Source organism: Chiloscyllium plagiosum, unplaced genomic scaffold (assembly GCF_037043375.1).
Source record: "Chiloscyllium plagiosum isolate Xiang-an unplaced genomic scaffold, Cpla_swu_hap1 HiC_scaffold_1, whole genome shotgun sequence".
In the NCBI taxonomy this organism is placed as follows: domain Eukaryota; kingdom Metazoa; phylum Chordata; class Chondrichthyes; order Orectolobiformes; family Hemiscylliidae; genus Chiloscyllium; species Chiloscyllium plagiosum.
Genome location: NW_028270139.1, coordinates 89,087,447 through 89,107,953, shown reverse-complemented (window position 1 = coordinate 89,107,953; position 20,507 = coordinate 89,087,447). Strand labels below are relative to the sequence as shown.

Genomic DNA, 20,507 nt, shown 5'->3' with positions numbered 1-20,507 from the left:
TTGTATTTGAGTGGACATGTCCTTTCCTTAGCTACCGTCTTGTTCCTGATATACGTGGAAAATGCCTTGGGATTCTTCTTAATTCTACTTGCCAAGGACATTTCATGGGCCTTTTTTAGCCCTCCTAATTCTTGTTTAATGTTCTTTCAGCTTCATTTATATTCTTCCCCCAGTGCAGCTTTTTCACCTGAAGGTCAGTCTTCTCCTCAACTGTAACTGTCTTAAAACTAATGAAATTGTTTCCAAAATGCTTCCCTGCAGAAACTTTGATCTTCTGGGCGAGGCTTGTTCTCCAGTTTAAACTTGAGAATTGCCCCTTCCATTCTTGGACTTATTGTTTAAAGATGCATTGAACAAATTCTGGTCCATCTACGTCCCTGTCACTAATGGAGTCCCAGTCAATATTGGGGAAATTAAAATCATCCACTACAATAACCCTGTTTTCTTTTTCATATTTCCATGATCTGCTTGGATATCTTTCCTCTGTCTCCTCCTGGCTATTGGGACGCCTGTAGTATAATCCCATCATAGTTATCGCAGCTTTCTTATTCCTGAGTAGTTTCAGAGTAGGGCACAGTAAAAACATGGAAACACCATGGGCTTGTAAGAAATCTGCAACACTAATCATGGATGACTTTAATATGTGTATTGACTGGACTAATCAAATCAGCAAGGGTTTGCCTATAGGGAGACTTTATGTATATTAGAAATTTTGTTTTGGAGCAATGTGTTTGGGAAACAACCAGGGGACAAGCTATTTTGTGATTAGTATAATGAAATGAGATGGGATTAATTAATTACTTAAGACCATAAGACATAGGAGTGGAAGTAAGGCCATTTGGCCCATCGAGTCCACTCCGCCATTCAATCATGGCTGATGGGCATTTCAACTCCACTTACCCGCATTCTCCCCGTAGCTCTTAATTCCTTGTGACATCAAGAATTTATCAATCTCTGCCTTGAAGACATTTAGCGTCCCGGCCTCCACTGCACTGCGGCAATGAATTCCACAGCCCCACCACTCTCTGGCTGAAGAAATGTCTCCGCATTTCTGTTCTGAATTTACCCCCTCTAATTCTAAGGCTGTGTCCACGGGTCCTAGTCTCCTCACCTAACAGAAATAATTTCCTAGCGTCCACCCTTTCCAAGCCATGTATTATCTTGTAAGTTTCTATTAGATCTCCCCTTAATCTTCTAAACTCCAATGAATACAATCCCAGGATCCTCAGCCGTTCCTCGTATGTTAGACCTACCATTCAAGGGATCATTCGTGTGAATCTCCCCTGGACACGCTCCAGTGCCAGTATGTCCTTCCTGAGGTGTGGGGACCAAAACTGGACACAGTACTCCAAATGGGGCCTAACCAGAGCTTTATAAATTCTCAGTAGGTGCTTTTATATTCCAACCCTCTTGAGATAAATGACAACATTGCATTTGCTTTCTTAATCACGGATTCAACCTGCATGTTTATCTTTAGAGAATCCTCGACTAGCACTCCCAGATCCCTCTGTACTTTGGCTTTATGAATTTTCTCACCGTTTAGAAAGTAGTCCATGCTTGTATTCTTTTTTCCAAAGTGCAAGACTTCGCATTTGCTCACATTGAATTCCATCAGCCATTTCCTGGACCACTCTCCCAAACTGTCTAGATCCTTCTGCAGCCTCCCCACTTCCTCAGTACTACCTGCCTGTTCACCTAACTTCGTATCATCGGCAGACTTCGCTAGAATGCCCCCAGTCCCTTCATCCAGATCATTAATATACAATGTGAACAGCTGCGGCCCCAACACTGAACCCTGCGGGACACCACTTGTCACCGGCTGCCATTCTGAGCCTCCTCCACTTCCTCTGGCAGCTCATTCCATGCACGTACCACCCTCTGCATAAAAGAACCTTTTATCCCAACTCTCTGCCTTCTGTCAGACAGCCAATCCTCACTCCATACCGGTAGCTCACCTCGAACACCATGGGCCCTCACCTTGCTCAGCAGCCTCCCATGTGGCACCTTATCAAAGGCCCTTTGGAAGTCTAGATACACCACATCCACTGGGTTTCCCTGGTCTAACCTACTTGTCACCTCTTCAAAGAATAGCATAGGAATTAGGGAACAGTGATTTATAGCATGCTTGAATTTCAAATTCAGTCTAAGGGGGAGAAGCTTGAGTCCCACACCAGTGTTCAGGCATTTTTAAAGAAAAAGTGTAATTACGTAGGTATGAGGACAAATTTAGCTGTAGTGAGTTGGAACAAAAGACTAAAAGGTAGGCCAGTTGATGTACAGTGGCCGACATTTCAGAAGACGTACAATTGCTCCCAATTAAAATACATTCCAGAGTGGAAGCAGGATTGAGAGAGTGAGAAAAAGTATTCATGACGAAGTGGTTGAAGATAATATAAGGGCTAAACCTAAGGCATACCAGATTGCAACGTTCAGTGGTAGGCTGGAAGATTGGGGTGACCTTGTAGAGATTTATAAAATCATGAGGTGCATAGATAAGGTGAATAGCCAAAGTCTTTTACTTTGATAGGGGAGTCCAAGCTACAGGGCATAGCTTTAAGGTGAGCAGGGAAAGATTTAATAGGGATCCAAGGGACAATGTTTTCACAAGAGGGTGGTGCGTTGATGAAACAAGCTGCCAGAGGAAGTGGTAGAATTGGGAACAATTATAACATTTAGAAAATATTTGGACAGTTACAGGGGTAGGAAAGGTTTAGAGGAATATGAGCCCAATGCATGCAAATGGGACTAGTTCCATTTAGGAAACCTGGTCGGTGTGGACGAGTTGGGTTGGGAGGTCTACTTCTGTGCTGTATCACTCTATAACTCTGGTTTTTAAATGCTTCCTGCTCATTTTCACCACATTGCTTTTCTTTTGCTTTTGTGTTGTCCCTGACTTCCTTTTATCAGTCATGGTTGTCTCATCCTGCCTTTAATATATTTCTTCTTTCTTGGGATGACTTTCTGCTCTGCCCCCGAGATCACCGTCGCAACCCCCTGCCATTGCTCCTCCACAGTCTTCCTTGCCAAGTTTCCTTCTGGTCAACTGTGGCCAGCTCCTCCCTCATGTCCTCGTAGTCGCCTTTACTCAATTGTAATATCATTACATCTGATTAGAGCTTCTCCCTCTCAAACTACAGGTAAATTCTATCATATTATGGTCACTACCCCCTTGGGTTTCTTCACCTTCAGCTTCTAATCAAGTCTGCCTTGTTACGATCACCAAATCCAGAATTGCCTATTCCCTAGTCGGCTCTACCACACAAGCTGATCTGAAACAAAAAAAATCTCATAAACATGCCACAAATTCCTTTCCTTGCGATCTGCTGCTAACCTGATTTTCCAAGTTCACATGCATATTGATGTCCTCCATGATTAGCCTTTGTTACATGCCTTTTCTATCTTTTTGATTTATTTTCTCCTCCAAATTCTGGTTAGATTACTTAGTGTGGAAACAGGCCCTTCGGCCCAACAAGTCCACACCAACCCACCGAAGCGCAGTCCATCCAGACCCATTCCCCTACATTTACCCCTGCCCCTAACACTACAGGCAATTTAACATGGCCAATTCACCTAACCTGCACATCTTTGGACTGTGGGAGGAAACCCACGCAGACATGGGGAGAATGTGTGGAGTTTGCACAGTCAGTCGCCTGAGGTGGAAATTGAACCCGGGTCTCTGGCTGTGAGGCAGCAGTGCTAACCACTGTGCCGCCCACTGATGCAACTAATACTGATGCAACTCCTATCATGGTCTACTTTTCTCTTTGCGGTTCTTCAACTCTACCCACAGATTCTACACCTTCCAGTGGTATACCACTCCTTGCTATTGCTTTAATTTCTTACTAACAAGATCACCCCATCCCATTGACTGCCCTTTAAGTAGGGCGTGCATCCTTGCATATTTAGTTCCCAGGCTAGTTCCCTTGCAGCCACGTCTGTGGGATACCAGGAACATCGTACCTGCCACTTTGTCTGTTCTCCAAGCTCATTTAATTTGTTTTGTGTACTGTGTGTAGTTAAGTAAAAAGCCTTCAGTCCTCTGATTGTCCCCTACTTTGCCCGAAGTTAGAATCCTGACTCTTTCCATACTCTGTCTTTAAAGTGAAGGTGCCGGTGTTGGACTGGGATGGATAAAGTTAACAATCGGTTGTATGACACTTTGATCTTTTACTATAAATTCTGTGCCCTGTGATCCTGCCAGACTAGCTACCTGACGAAGGAGCAGCGCTCCGAAAGCTTGTACTTCCAAATATACCTGTTGGACTACAACCTGGTTTTGTGATTTTTTTTTTCAACTTCATACTTTGTCTTTTTACTTGTTATGGAAATTTTAATAACCTTTACTAAGTACGAGGAACTTGGTGGAATGTGGAAATTCAACTGGTAAATCTTTCTTCCTTTCTCCACTTTAAAAGTTTATAATCCAGTAGTCTAGTGAGAAGGTTAATAAGGTAGTTGATTCAGCTGACTGGGGAGACAGTTATCAGGATGTAAGTTTGCTCGCTGAGCTGGAAGGTTCATTTCCAGATGTTTTGTCACACTATTGGGTAATATTTTCAGTGGGCCTCCGGGCAAAGCACTGCTGATAATTCCTGCTTTCTGTTTATATGTTTGGGTTCCTTTGGGTGATTGATGTCATTTTCTGTGGTGATATCATTTGCTGTTCTTTTTCTCAGGAGGTGGTAGATGGGTCAAACTCGCCGTGTTTGTTGATAGAATTCTGGTTGGAATGCCATACTTCTAGGAATTCTCATGCGTGTCTCTGTTTGGGTTGTCCCAGTCGTGGTGTTCTTCCTTTTCTGTATGTAAGGATACAGCTAATGAACCTGAAAGACCCTATATAGACAACAAGCAAAATTAATGTTATTTACAAAGTACAGTGCAAGGGCTGTAACAAACACTACATTGGACAAAGAGGCAAAAAACTAGCCACCAGGATACATGAACATCAACTAGCCACAAAACGACATGACCCCCTCTCGCTAGTATCCTTACATATAGACAAGGAAGGACACCACTTCGACTGGGACAACACATCCATCCCAGGACAATCCAAACAGAGACATTCCTAGAAGTATGGCATTCCAACCGGAACTCTATCAACAAGTTGGACCCCCATCTACCATCCCCTGAGAAAAAGAACAGGAAATGACATCACCAGAAGAAATGATATCAGCAACCCAAAGAAACCCAAAGATAAATAGAAAGCAGGAATCATCAGCAGTGCTTCGCCTGGAGGCCCATGGAAGATGTTACCTGGTAGGGTGATGAAACATCTGGAAATTAACCTTCCAGCTCAAAGAGCAAACATACGTCCAGAACTTCAACCTGAGCTGCAAATCTTCTCAACTCGCTGGGACAGTTATCAATCTGAATAACTGAAGCCTGAATAAGGCCTTAATAGGTGTTGGTTCAGAGTGAAGTGAGTCATTTCAGTTCTATTTAAGAGAGGCTCCTTTGAAAGTGCATGGTCAGGAAGGAGAAAATCTATCCAGAGTGAGTAAGACAGTGAGGAGACTGACAGGATTGATGTGGAAAGGCTGTTTCTACTTGTGGGAAAGCCTAGGACCAGAGGGCATAATCTTGGAATAAGTGGGTATACATTTTAAGACCAATATGAGGAGGAATTTCTTTGCTTTGATAATGAGTCCGTGGAATTCTTTACTGTGGAGGACTATTGAGGCTGAGTTGTTAAATATATTCAGAACTGAAATAGATGAACTTTAATCAGTAAAGGAATTCAAGGTTATGGGGAAAAGCAGGAGAGTGAAACTGAGGGTTATCAGATTAAAGATGATTTCACTGAATGGTGGGGCAGACTCACTGGCTGAATGGCCTACTTCTGCTCTTGTGTCTTTTGGTCTTAACTCTGGAAAATCACAATCACTGGAGAAGTGGTCCTGAATTAAATTGTTGGAGCTGAGGACTGGCAAGTGCCTGGGTTCTGATGGACGTAATCTTAGGGTCTATAAAGAAGTAGCTAGTGTGATTGGTGCCATAGACCCATAGAGATATACAAGGGAAACGGACCCTTTGGCCCAACTCATCCACGCTGAACAGATATCCCAACCTAATCTAGTCCCATTTGCCAGCACTTGGCCCATATCCCTCTAAACCCTTCCTATTCATATACCCATCCAGATACCTCACCTCATTAAATGTTGCAATTGTACGAGCCTTCTCCACTTCCTCTGGCAGCTCATTCCATGCACGTACCACCCTCTGCATGAAAACGTTGCCCTTAATTTTCTTTTATATCTTTCTCCTCTCACCCTAAACCTATGCCCTCTAGTTCTGGACTCCTCCACCCCAGGGAAAAGACTTTGTCTATTTACCCCTCATGATTTTATAAACCTCTGAGGTCACCCAATAGCTTTTGACGTTTCAAGGAAAACAGCCCCAGCCTATTTAGCCTCTCCCTATAGCTCAAATCCTTCAATCCTGGTAACATTCTTGTAAATCTTTTCTGAACTCTTTCAAGTTTCACAATGTCTTTCCGATAGGAAGGAGACCAGGAGTGCACACAATATTCCAAAAGTGGCCTAACCAATGTCTTGTACAGCCGCAACATGATGTCCCAACTCCTATACTCTGCGCTCTGACCAATAAAGGAAAGCATATCAAACACCTTCTTCACAATCCTATCTACTTGTGACTCTACTTTCAAGGAGCTATGAACCTGCACTCCAAGGTCTTTTTGTTCAGCAATTCTCTCTAGGACCTTACCATTAAGTGTACGAGTTCTACTAAGATTTACTTTCCCAAAATACAGCACCTCATAGTTTTAATTTTCCAGGACTACTTTTGATTCGGGATAGATTCCTTTTAGATTAGAAGGTGGAACTCCTTCATTAAAAGGGGGAGACAGAAATCAAGAAACTACAGCCCAGTCAGCTTAATATCTAACATCGGAGAAAATGTTAGGAGCTATTGGTAATGCAGTAATAGCAGTGCATTTGGATGATTTCAAGGAAACCAGGCAGAGTCAACATGGTTTTGTGAAATGGAAATCATGTTTGACCAGTGTACTGGAGTTCTTTGAGGAGGCAATACATCTATGAATATACCAGTGGATGTACAGTATTCAGATTTTCAGAAACTATTTGATGCAATGCCACATCAAAGGTGACTGTGGAAAAGAAAAGCTCACTCTGCCAGTGGTAACGTTTTTGCAAGGGTGGAACATTGGTTGGCTAAGAGGAAACAGACAGGTTGGCAGCATGTTACGAGTGTTGTAGCACAAGGATGGGTGCTGGGACCTTGACTGTTCACAATTTATCTAACTGACTTGGATCAAGGGACAGAAGGAATGGTTTCCACATATGCTCATGAAACAATGGTAAAAGTTGTGGAGAGTATAAAATGATGCTACAGAAGTATATACAAAAGATTCCATGACTGAGCAAAGATCTGGCAACTAAAGTATAATACAGGGAAACATAAACACATCCATTTCAGAAGGACGAATAAAACAAGTTAGATAGTGAAAGGTTGCAAAGCTCAGAGGTTCAGAGGGATTTGGTGTCTTAATGTATGAATTGCAGAAGGTCGTAATGCAGATTCACCAAGTAACTAGAAAATCTAAATATTATCATTTTATTGCAAGAGGAATTGAATACAAAAGTAGGGAGGTTATGTTTGGTTATTCTAGGCGCTGGTGAGGTGTAGAGTACTGTGCACAGTATTGGCCTCCATATGTACAAGGATTGAAGTGTTTTGGAAGCAGAGACTCAGGTAATGTTTTGGGGATCTGGGATTAAATCCCTTCATAGTGGAATTTGATTACAATTTAAATAAAAATCTGGAACTAAGAGTCTAATTATGACCATGAAACTGTCAATTGTTGTAAAAACCTATCTGGTTCACTAAAGCCCTCTTAGAGAAGGAAATCTGCCATCTTTACCTGGACTAGCCTACCTGTGATTCCAGATTCACAGCAATATGTTTGACACTTAACAGGTCACTTGGCAATCAGGAATCGGCAAGAAATCCTGGCCTAGCTAGAGACACTGACATCTTATGAATGAATTTTTTAAAAAAGCATAGAAAAGGTTTAACAGTTAAGCTGGAATGAGCAGGCTGTCTTATGAGGAAAGATTTGAAAGAAAAAGCTTGTGTATTGCTCGAGTTAAGAATAAGAGGCATCTTGAGTGAAACATTAAAATCCTGAGACCTTGGTTAAGTAATTTCATCTCTTCCAGCTTCCTTCAAAGTCTTTAAATGTTGAAATGTATTCTCAAGGTGCTTGATTGCATAATTAAAGTTGCACGTTTATTACATGAAGAATCACAACATAAATTGTTTAATTCCTATGAAATGGTGCACTATGTGTGACTAAATAGTCACATACCAGTAATCTTCTTAAGGGTGTTCAAATGGAATATACAAGATTGTTTTGTGCCATTTTGAAATTTCTAAGTGGGATATGAAAAGCTTCCAGATCAGGTATTTACATTGTTTGATTTCCCTTTCTTTCTGATTTTTCATTAGTTTCGGATTCCCAGATATTCTGAATAAGATTTTATACACTGGCATCCCAGCTGATGTGGTGTTTGCTTATTGTTAATTTAGAGAGAGAAAATGTTCAAGTCTTTTTGTTTTTAGATTAGATTAGATTACTTACAGTGTGGAAACAGGCCCTTCGGCCCAACAAGTCCACACCGACCCGCCGAAGCGCAACCCACCCATACCCCTACCTTTACCCCTTTAACCTAACACTACGGGCAATTCAGCATGGCCAATTCACCTGACCCGCACATCTTTGGACTGTGGGAGGAAACCGGAGCACCCGGAGGAAACCCACGCAGACACGGGGAGAATGTGCAAACTCCACACAGTCAGTCGCCTGAGTCGGGAATTGAACCCGGGTCTACAGGCGCTGTGAGGCAGCAATGCTAACCACTGTGCCACCGTGCTGCCCAAACTTGTTGCCCAAACTTGTTTTCCTTACTGCCACTGTATTTGTATGACTGTGTGCAAAATTATTAATACAAACAGTTGGTTTATTGATCAATCCATTTTTTGGAAAAGAAATACAGCATTTGTATTTTGTTAAATCCTTTTTTTAATTTTGAATTGTTCGTCCTTAAATGCCATTAGCTTAGTGGTAGCATGTTAAGACTGATTTGGAATATTGTGCATGTCCTATTTTAGAGACATGAGAACATTGTTCTGGCTGACACTTTTTGTGGACAACTGAGGAAGTGCTACATTTATGGAACTGTTGCCTTTCAATCAGATACTATATTCTGCATATCTGCCCCCAAGTAGACAAGATCCACAGTATCCAACGACAATTCCTGAAGAAAAGGAAATTTATGGTCCTCATGTTCCCGCTAACATTTATCTTTTAGGTAAAATTCAGCAAAAAAAAAAGTAGTCATTAACTCATTGCTGTAGGTCATAGAGATGTACAACACAGAAACAGACCCTTTGGTCCAACTCCTCCAAGCCGACCAGATATCCCAACCCAATCTAGTCCCACCTGCCAGTACTTGGCCCATATCCCACCAAACCCTTCCTATTCATTTACATCCAGATGCGTTTTAAATGTTGCAATTGTACTCTCCTCTGTCTTGGGTTTTGTACATTACAACAGTGGCTATGTTTCACAGAAGTATTTCATTTGACTATATTTTTGGAACATGGAAGTCATAACAGATATTCTTTCTCTTTAGTCAATCAATAGGTACTGCAGTAATCCACAGTTCTGAAAGTTGGCTAACTACAGTAGGACATGTCGCAGTTGGAGAGATGAATAGAAAATAAATTAAAACAAAACAAAAATCTGAATAACTTACTAGGCCCTGATGAAATGCATCCAAGGCTATTGAGAGATGTCAGGGAAAGAAGCACGGTTCCTAAATGTTTTATTCCAGAAAGTCTGTTAGTAAAGATCTACTGGAGCCAACCTTTTTATGCATTTTATTTATTTAAGTTTGCACCTTACAAGCAAGCATTTTTTAAACTAGGCAACCACAACTTTAGTTTGTGTCAATCAAGGACAGAATTCAAAGTTTGTGAGAAGATTTGTAGCTTGGGTGCTTGTTGCTGTGGTTCTGTTCGCCGAGCTGGAAGTTTTTGTTGCAAACGTTTCGTCCCCTGTCTAGGTGACATCCTCAGTGCTTGGGAGCCTCCTGTGAAGCGCTTCTGTGGTGTTTCCTCCGGCATTTATAGTGGCCTGTCCCTGCCGCTTCCGGTTGTCAGTTTCAGCTGTCCACTGTAGTGGCCGGTATATTGGGTCCAGGTCTATGTGTTTGTTGATGGAGTTTGTGGATGAGTGCCAAGCTCCTAGGAATTCCCTGGCTGTTCTTTGTTTGGCTTGCCCTATAATGGTAGTGTTGTCCCAGTCAAATTCATGTTGCTTGTCGTCTGCGTGTGTGGCTACTAGGGATAGCTGGTCGTGTCGTTTCGTGGCTAGTTGATGTTCGTGGATGCGGATCGTTAGCTGTCTTCCTGTTTGTCCTATATAATGTTTTGTGCAGTCCTTGCATGGCACTCATCCACAAACTCCATCAACAAACACATAGACCTGGACCCAATGTACCGGCCACTACAGCGGACAGCTGAAACTGACAACCGGAAGCGGCAGGGACAGGCCACTATAAATGCCGGAGGAAACACCACAGAAGCGCTTCACAGGAGGCTCCCAACCACTGAGGATGTCACCTAGACAGGGGACGAAACGTTTGCAACAAAAACTTTCAGCTCGGCGAACAGAACCACAGCAAGGACAGAATTGAATACCCTGTTAATGCCAACCACTAGCATAGAATTAATAGACTGTTCTTCTTTGAATGAAAATTTAACACACACAAACGTCTGGATATCAAACCTACACCCTAAACCTCAACCTGAGCTACAAACCTTCACAAACCTTGCAAAAACATACACACATATTTTCAAAACACTTGAAGTCAGAAATCTAATAAAAGTTTCAAAAAGCGGTATGTTGTGAAACACCCCTCCTGTAGGACATTCCTGACAAAGGTTTGCAAAATAATTTGATATTAATGATTTGCATCTACCCATTTTAATTTTAGAAATTTTCTTCCTCTCTGTACTTGCTTTAAACTAAAGTTGCTCCATATGCTTTATCCACCCACATTTTTAGTATAGACTGCATTATCCTACAGTGATTACAAAATATTACCTTGGTATCCTTATACCTATTATATAAAATCTCACTTTAGATTTGACAAAATCTGGAATTCATTCTGTAACAGAATGGGTTTCCTCCGGGTGCTCCGGTTTCCTCCCACAGTCCAAAGATGTGCAGGTCAGGTGAATTGGTCATGCTAAATTGCCCATAGTGTTAGGTAAGGGGTAGATGTAGGGGTATGGGTGGGTTGCGCTTCGGCGGGGTGGTGTGGACTTGTTGGGCCGAAGGGCCTGTTTCCACACTGTAAGTAATCTAATCAGAGCAGTTAGTTCAACAGCTAATGTACTTTTAATGACCTTTTCATTATTTTCTTAACCTGTTATTGGCTATGTACGAAATTCCAGATGCAATGTTTTTTGACTGCTTTTCAATTTTCTATTTTCCAGGACGGATACATCAGGCTATGGTGACATCATTAAATGAGGATAATGAAAGTGCTACTGTAGAATGGATTGAAAATGGAGATACAAAAGGAAAAGAGGTAAATTTCCTCATTTAGCAGGTGACTTCGATATGATCGAATAAACAATTTCATTGAAAATAATTTTTAAGTAAGATATTTATTGAAGTCATTATGTCCTATTGCCATTTCATTGGGATTTCGCGCAAGACTTTCACGTATAGTAAATCTGATTGTCAGTTGGTATTGTAGGATCTTTTGAACTTAATACTTTTCTGTCTTTTGGATATCACAAAGTCTTAGTGCTGCTTCAATTCTCTATTGTAAAAAAAATAGTTTGAATCTGCCTGCAGTTGTGTGATTTGACCACTGAATGTCACTGGAATGTTTAACTTGAGCATTTTGCTGTAGTATAACATGTTTTTACAAGTCTAAATTTTGGAAACTGTATGTAGTTGAACTGTACATGTTTATCATATTAAATATGTAATTTCATTGTGTAACTTTAAAATCAGTAAAGATATTTTATTTTTCATTCAAAATAGCAGTAACCCATTCAGATATTTTCTAGCCAACTTGTTTAGAGATGTTATTACGCACCTCTGAAGCAGGTTGGACTTGAACCCAGGTCTCCTGGCTCAGAGGTAGGGACACTACTACTGTGACACAAGTGTACTAACTTTCTGCTGCACTTGGTAAATCCAAGTACTTACTAGGCCTAACTCTGCTTACTTTCGGAGATCTGATGAAATCGGATTTTAGTAGAGACTGTTATCCTACAATGATTACAAAATATTAAATTGGTATGTTTATACCTATTGTATAAAATTTAACTTGCGATTTAACAAAATTTAATGAAAGTGCTACTGTAGAATGGATTGAAAATGGAGATACAACAGGAAAAGAGGTAAATTTCCTCATTTAGCAGGTGACTTCGATATGAACGAATAAACAATTTCATTGAAAAGATTTTTCAGTAAGATATTTATTGCTGTCATTATGTCCTATTGCCATTCCATTGGGGTTTCACGCAAGACTTTCATGTATACACAGCCTAGCTAGTAAATCTGATTGTCAGTTGGTATTTTAATTTTAGAAATTTTCTTCTCTGTATTTCCTTTAAACTAAAAAAGTTGTTCCATATGCTTTATCACCCACATTTTAGTAGAGACTATATTATCTTGCAATGATTACAAAATATTAAATTGATAAGCTTATACCTATTGTATAGATCTCACTTTTTAGAAGTGAAGGGGTATGTTTTAAAGAAGATTAACAGTTAAATCTTTTGTTTAAACACAGAGGGTGGCAAGTGCCTGGAACGTGCTGCCAGATGAGGTGGTGGAGATGGATACAGTAGCAATGTTTCGGAGGCTTGTTGACAGATACACAAGAAATAAAGGGATATGGGCCGCATAGAGGCAAACCATTCTTAGTTTAGAAAGGCGTCATAAGTTAGCACAGTGTTGATGGACCAAAGTACTAACCAGGCCTAAGTCTGCTTACTTTCTGATATCCGATGAAATCAGGCCCATTCATCTTACTAGTTCTAGTTTGTTACGATTGAATAGGGTAGTGAGGTGAAAATTGAGCCCACTATTCCAAGAGTCATTGCCAAAAGCTAAAGATTTTATAAAGAACACACAAAAATTTCCCAATTTATCTGACCTTCAGACCTAGGTTAATAGAAACCATGGACCATGTTTCTGCCGTGAACAAGAATGACTGATTGATTATTTATTACATGTAATTAGACTGTAGCTGGAGATAGAGTTATAAACCATCGACATTTAACATTACAATTAAAACTGTAATCTGCTTATGAATTCCACTATATACACAAGACAAGTTGGAATAGGTTATGGACAGAGGAGCAAAAGTGGAAAGACAGTTCAGTCGTGTTTGTTCCCAGATACTTTGTTGAGATGATTGTTATGGTTCTTCTGCTAGCCAGCACCTTGCTGCATTCATCTTTCTCCAGATGCTTCCACTGGTTCAAAGTACCCGGTTGACTTGTAAATTGTCTCTGACATATCAGTAAATATTCAAAGCATATAACACCCATTTCTAGAACACTAAACTGGTTATGACCCCCCTCCCCCCCCCCCCCCCCCCCCCCCCACACACATGCATGCACACAAGAATGGCAGTGCACAGAGCATAAGTAACAAGATTCTCAGAGCCCTAATGGCTCACAAGGTGGCCATTTAGCCCAATGCATCTGTGTCAACTACTTGAACAATCTCGCGTTGGTCCATTCCTGTACCTATCCCTGAAGCCTTCTGCGATTATTTGTCTCTAATGCTCATCTAATTTCAAAAAACAGTCCAACACAGGAACAGACCCTTTGGCTCACCAACACTGCACTAACATAATGATGCCATTCTAAACTAAGAATGGTTTGCCTCTATGTGGCCCATATCCCTTTATTCCTTGTCTATTCATGTATCTATCAACATGCCTCCTAAATGTTGCTATTGTATCCGTCTCCACCACCTCATCTGGTAGCACGTTCCAGACACTTGTCACCCTCTGTGCTTTCTGAAAAAAAAACTTCACTGTTAATCTCCTTTTAAAACATACCTCTTTCACCTTAAACCTATGTCCCCTATTAATTGACAGTTCTACCTTGGGAGAAATACTCCGACTATCCATTCTATCCATGCTTATTGTAATTTGACTTCATTTACTGTGGTTACATGTGTCTAGGAACAGTGAAAAGCTTTGTTTTGCTTCAGTACAGGCAAATCATAGGAAACAAGGACATACGGATCAAAGGGTGCTGAAACACAGTGAGGAATACAGATTACACCGCACAGGAGGTGCACAAAGCAAGGTCAACATTATTTACAGCTAGAGAGTATATTCATCAGTTTACTAATGTCAGGGATGAAGCTGTTCTTGAACCTGTTGCTGTGTCTGTTCAAAGTTCTATATTTTCTGTCCAACAGAAAAAGTTGTAGGAGAGATTACCCGAGTGGGAGGGGTCTTTGCCGTGGAAAGGCTGCCGACATCAATGAGAAGTATAAATGGTGTTCATGGATGGGAAGTTGACTGCCGTGATGGTTTGGGCTGTGCACACAGCCTTCTGTAATTTTTGAAGCTCCCAGGCCGACCAGTTGTCATACCAGGCCGTTATGCACGTGGATAGAATGGTTTCTATGGTGCATCTGTAAAAGTTGGTGAGGTTCTTTGTGAACATGCTGAATTTTCTAAGATGACTGAGGAAGAAGAGGCATTGTGCATTCTTGATGATCATATCTACGTGGGAAGTCCAGGATAGGTTGTTGGTTATCATCACTCTTCGGATCGTGATGGTCTCTACTCTCCACCTCAGCTACTTTGATGTAGATGGGGGTGGATCATCTTCCTTTCTTCCTAAAGTCAATGGCCAACACTGAGAAAGAGGTTGTCAACCTTCTGTAAAGGTTGAATTGCAGGTTGAGTCCATGGTTAAGAAAGCAAATGTAATGTTGTCATTTATCTCAAGAGGGTTGGAATGTAAAAGCAGCGATGTGCTACTGAGACTTTATAAAACTTTGGTTAGGTCCCATTTTGAATACTGTGTCCAGTTTTGGGCCCTACACCTCAGGAAGGACATACTGGCACTGGACTGTGTTCAGTGGAGATTCACATGGATGATCCCTAGAATTGTCGGCCTAACATACAATGAAGGATGAGGATCTTGGGATTGTATTCATGAGAGTTTTTAGAAGGTTGAGCGGAGATCTAATAGTATCTTACAAGATAATGCATGGCTTAGAAAGGGTGGACGCTGGGAATTTGTTTCCATTAGGTGGGGATACTAAGACCCGTGGGCACAGCCTTAGAAATAGAGGGGGTTAATTTAGAATGGAAATGAGAATACATTTCTTCAGCCACAGAGTTGTGGGCCTGTGGAATTCATTGCAACGGAGCGCAGTGGAGGCCGGGACATTAAATGTCTTCAAGGCAGAGATTGATAAATCCTTAATCTCGCAAGGAATTAAGGGATATAGGGAGAGTGTGGGTAAGTGGTGTTAAAATGCCCATCAGCCATGATTGAATGGTGGAGTGGATTCGATGGGTGGAATGGCCTTACTTCTATGTCTTATGGTCTTAGAGTTATTTTTGCAAACATGATAACAAACCCTCTATTTCTTTTCTGTACTCTGACTCATTGTTGTTTGATATTGGTCCTACCATGGTGGTGTTGTCAGAAAGCTTTGTAGATGGCATTCGTTTGGAATTTGGCTACACAGGTGTACAGGGAGTACAATAGGAGGCTGAGAATGCATCCTTTTGGGGATGGGGATGGGGGTGGGGGGGCGCTCTCCATTCTTGAGGGTTAACATGGAGGTGGTTCAATTGTCTGTCTTCACTGATTACGGTCTATGGGTCAGGAAGCTGACGATCCATTTGCAGAGGACTGAGCTGTGACCTAGGTCTACGAGTTTTGAGAATTAGAATGGAGGGGATTATGGTGTTGAAGGCAGAGCCTTTGAGTAGGGGTCTGATGGAGGTGTCCTTATTATCCAGATGTTTCAGTGTCGTCCTGCTTCCCCCACCCACCCCTCAGTTGAAGCAAAACACTCAGAGACACAGTGTAGTTTTATCTCCTTCATTTTTATTCCGGTCCCTGGAGGGAGAGAGAACGATCGCCCATGTGCACAGAGACATGAGTTCACGGTCTTCTCTGGAACAGCAATTTCTGTGTGCTATTTGGTCATTTTACAGGGAAGAGCATCCAGATAGAGTCATATAGATGTACAGCATGGAAACAGACCTTTTGGTCCAAACTGTCCATGCCGACTAGTTATTCCAACCCAATTTAGTCCCACCTGCCAGCACTCGGCCTATATCCCTCCAAACCCTTCCTAATCCTATACCCATCCAGATGCCTTTTAAATGTTGTAAATGTACTAGCCTCCACCACTTACCCTGGCAGCTCATTCCATACATGTACCACCCTCTGCGTGAAAGATTTGCCCCTTTAAGTCTCTTTTATACCTTTCCCTTTTCACCCTAAATCTATACCCTCTAGTTCTGGACTCCCACTCCAGGGAAAAGACTTTGCCTATTTATCCTATCCATGCCCCTCATGATTTTATAAACCTCTATAAGGTCACCCCTTAGCCTCCGATGCTCCAGGGAAAATACATATTAATTGGATGATCATTACAATCAACGAGTATCAGTAGCAGAGATCCAGCCTTTTACTGTTACACAATGAGTGTTCTTAACCTTGTTAACTGGATTCATACAATGGATACTTTTCACCTTGTTAACTGGGACTTGAGCTTGGACGAGGGAGAAGTTGAAGATGTCAGTGAATACCTCTGCCAGCTGGCCAGTACAGGATCTAAGTGTCCATCTGGGACCATCATCTTTCTTGGGTTGATTCCCAGGAAGATCGATCTGATGTCAACAGTGGTTACAGTGGGCACAGGTGCGTCTGGGGCTGTCGGGACAAGTGACACTACACTGCTGGTAATCTGCTCGAACTGAGCGTAGAAATTATTGAGCCCAAGAGGGAGGAAATGTTTTTGTCTGTTATCTTGCTCTGTTTCATTCTGTATTTGGTTATCTTATGTAGGCCTTGCCACAAGTGGCAGGTGTCCGTGTGGTTGGTTTGGGCCTAACTTGGCCCGGTACTGCCTTTTTTGTGGAGGTCATCCCTGGATTTTCTGTATAGGTTTGGGCTGTCTGACTTAGGCAGTGGATTTCCCAGTTGATCTCAGGTTTCTGATTTGGGGAACATCTAGACTGATGACTTTAACAAAATGTGTGGAGGACTACATGCCATTGAAGTCCTTGACTTTGGTGCATTACTTGTCTTGGTTGTCCACTGAGTTCTTAAATGTCGGCCAGTCCACCGATTCCAAGCAGTCCCAGAGAAGTTCTTCCGTTGCCTCAGACCAGCATTGTACTACATTCTGTGAAGGATTCTCCTGTTTAAGCTTTTGCAGGTAAGCTGGGAGGAGGAATGTAGCATTATGATCTCATTTTCTGAACTGTGGACAGAGAATGGAGCAGTAGGCGTCTTTGGTTGTGTGACAGTGGTCCAGGATGTTTGGTCCTCTAGTGGGACAGAGAAATGTTGGTGGTATTTTGGCAGCACCCCTTTGAGGTTGGCCTGCTGGAAGTTGCTGGCCATGATGAATAAGACGTTGGGGAATTTCATCTCCGGAGTGTTTGTGGCGATGTAAATTTAATTCTGAGCATTGTTCACATCTGCTGTCAGGATGGCAGCAGTGAACTCATGTGGTAGATAGTAGGGATGGTGTTTCACTGTAAGGTATTCTAGGTCCAGGGAGCCGTGGCTCGTGATTTTGTAAATTTCTAACCGGTTGCCCCTCGTCCTTCGTTCAAGTGTAAACAAACCAAATTTCTCCAATCTGTCCTCATAGCTAATACCTTCCAAATTAGGCAATATATTGATAACCTGTTGCTGTACCCTCTTCAAAGCTCCACATCTGTTTTGTGGTGTGGTGAACAGAACTGTAGATAATATTCCTGATATGACCTAATGAAAGTTCTCTGCAGCTTCAACATGACTTGCCAATTTTTATACTCCTATACCGTACTGATGAAAGCAAGCATGCTACATGCCACCTTGACCACCATATCCATTTGTATTGCCACTTCCTGGGAACTGTGGACCTATAAGCTGAGATCCCTCTACATATTGATGCCTCTAACAGCTCTGCCATTTACTGTATACTTCCCTCTCACATTAGATCTTCCAAAATGCATTATGTCGCACTTGTTCAGATTAAATTACATCTGCCATTTCTCTACCCAGATCTCCAGCCTATCTATACCCTGCTCTATCCTCTGAGTCTTTCTCACTGCCAACAGCTTCCCCAAACTTTGTATCATCTGCAACGTAGTAATCAGGCCACTTATGTTCTCCTCCAAATCATTCATAGTTCTAGGTACTGATCTCTGCCGAACACCACTGGTCACAGATCTCCAAGTAGAAAAACACACTTCCATTGCTACACTCTAAGACTAAGCCAATTCTGTATCCATCTTACTAGCTTACTGCAGACTTCACCTTTTTGTATCAGCCTGCCATGTGGGATCTTGTCAAAGGCCTTACTGTAGTCCACATTGACACCATCTACTGCCCTGCCTTTATGAATCCTGTCTGTCACTTCGTCAAAAAACTCAAATCAAGTTTGAGAGTCACAACCAACCATGCACAAACTTTTGCTGCTATTGCTCATAAATCCATATTTTCTCAAGTGTGAGTAAATCCTATTCCTAAGAATCTTCTCCAATAGTTTCCTGACCACTGAGGTAAAGCTCACCGGTTTGTAATTTCCTGGATTATCCCTGTTGCTCTTCATATCAAAGGAATAACGTTGGCTTTTCTCCAGTCCACTGGGACTTCTCCTGTGATTAAAGAGGATACAAACAGCTCATATAAGGCCACAGCAATTTTCTCGCCTGCCTCTCAGCATACTGCGATAGATTCCATCAGGTCCTGGAGACTTGTCTATCTTAATGCTTTTTAAAACAGCTAATGCAATCGCCCTTTTTTTGGATTGACATGCCTCAGAATATCAACATACTGTTCCCTAGACTCACCATCCATCATGTCTTTTACCTTTGTGAATACTGGTACAAAGTAATTGCTAAGGACCTCGCCCACTTCTTCTAGCTTCATGTGCAAATTCTCTCCTTCGCCCATGAGTGGACCTAGCCCTGAGTGGATTTCCCTTCTCCAGATACTACTCATTCACTCTGCAAACCTGGTTCTGAGCAGTCAAGCCTATGTCACTTTTTAAGTCATGACATCACCTCAGCTGTGCCTCCAATCTACTGTTGTCCACTCCTTAGCTCTGTTGCTGCTGCTTGAAATTGTAAATTGCTTGCGTTCATTTTGAAATCATTAATTGTCTCCACGTCCATTATCCTCATGGGCATTGAGTTCCAGATTGTGAACCGTTTGCTGTATTTATTTTTAAAAAATGCTCTTACTCCCTTTGCCTAAAACCTAAAATCTATGTCCCCAGTCCTATTATTATCATCCGTTAATAGAAGTAGCCTTCATTTGCCCAGACTTATAATATTATCCAAACCTATAATAATATTGTATACTTCCTACCACATCTCATCGGAACCAACCTTTGCTCCCAGGAGAATGGTTCTGGCTTCTCCACATGTGTAGCCAAAATCTCTCATGTTTGGAACCATTGTGGACTTTACCTCCTTGAGGTGTGTCGCATCCTGTTTCAAGTTGCAGTGACCAGAACTGTATGTAACCAGACCGCTACTTTAAAACTTAGACTGTAGAAAGCGGTTTAATAGTAACAGTGGTACCAAGAGGGTTACAGTGGATGAAAGGAAGGTTTCACAAGGGAAAATTTGGAAAACTTTTGAGGAAAGACCAGTCAATAGTGCAGACTAGCAATATGTGTATGGTATTCCTGTGTGATAAGAGAGGACAGAACAAATTCACAAAGAGAGTATCAGCAAATAGAGGTAAGGTAGGGATAGGGCAAAGAGTTAAAGGCTCTGTATCTGAATTGTATCAAGAAATGAAAGCACAAGTAGAAATTGTAAGATATGGTATGCTTCTTCATTAATGCCAGAAAAGAACATTAATGTAACTATGAGACAACTGTACCACATTATGATCTAGCCAGCATCCTGCAGGTTGAGTTTAAATACCTTTTGTAGTTAATTCTAATATATTGTTTGCTGACTCTAACATTTGTGGGAAAAGACAAAATGAAGTCATAGGCAAGCAAATGCATTGTCATAGGGGATCATGTTATCCCATTGTGACTGTTGACTGTCCCCAATCATGTTCTCTTTGAAATGGCATAGAAAATAACAGATTTGTTTTTATGGTTCCCAGGATATTTTGATTTTTGTCTATATTTCCTTTGTATGTTAACATAACTACAATGAAATATTTATATCAAGTTTGAGTCCAGTTATATTTTAGCTGCA

The 20,507-nt window shown here is 41.5% G+C and overlaps 1 protein-coding gene across 3 annotated transcripts in view; it reads left to right on the top strand.

Annotated features, from left to right (window-relative positions):
* The window catches only part of LOC122554955 (kinesin-like protein KIF2A), a 144,695-nt gene that overhangs the window by 21,255 nt on the left and 102,933 nt on the right, over nt 1–20,507 (top strand). For all 3 annotated transcript variants that reach the window (XM_087988701.1, XM_087988695.1, XM_087988703.1), the window contains exon 2: nt 11,548–11,642. In XM_087988701.1, coding sequence (XP_087844827.1) covers nt 11,548–11,642 — 95 coding nt within the window. The remainder of the gene's footprint in view (nt 1–11,547; nt 11,643–20,507) is intronic.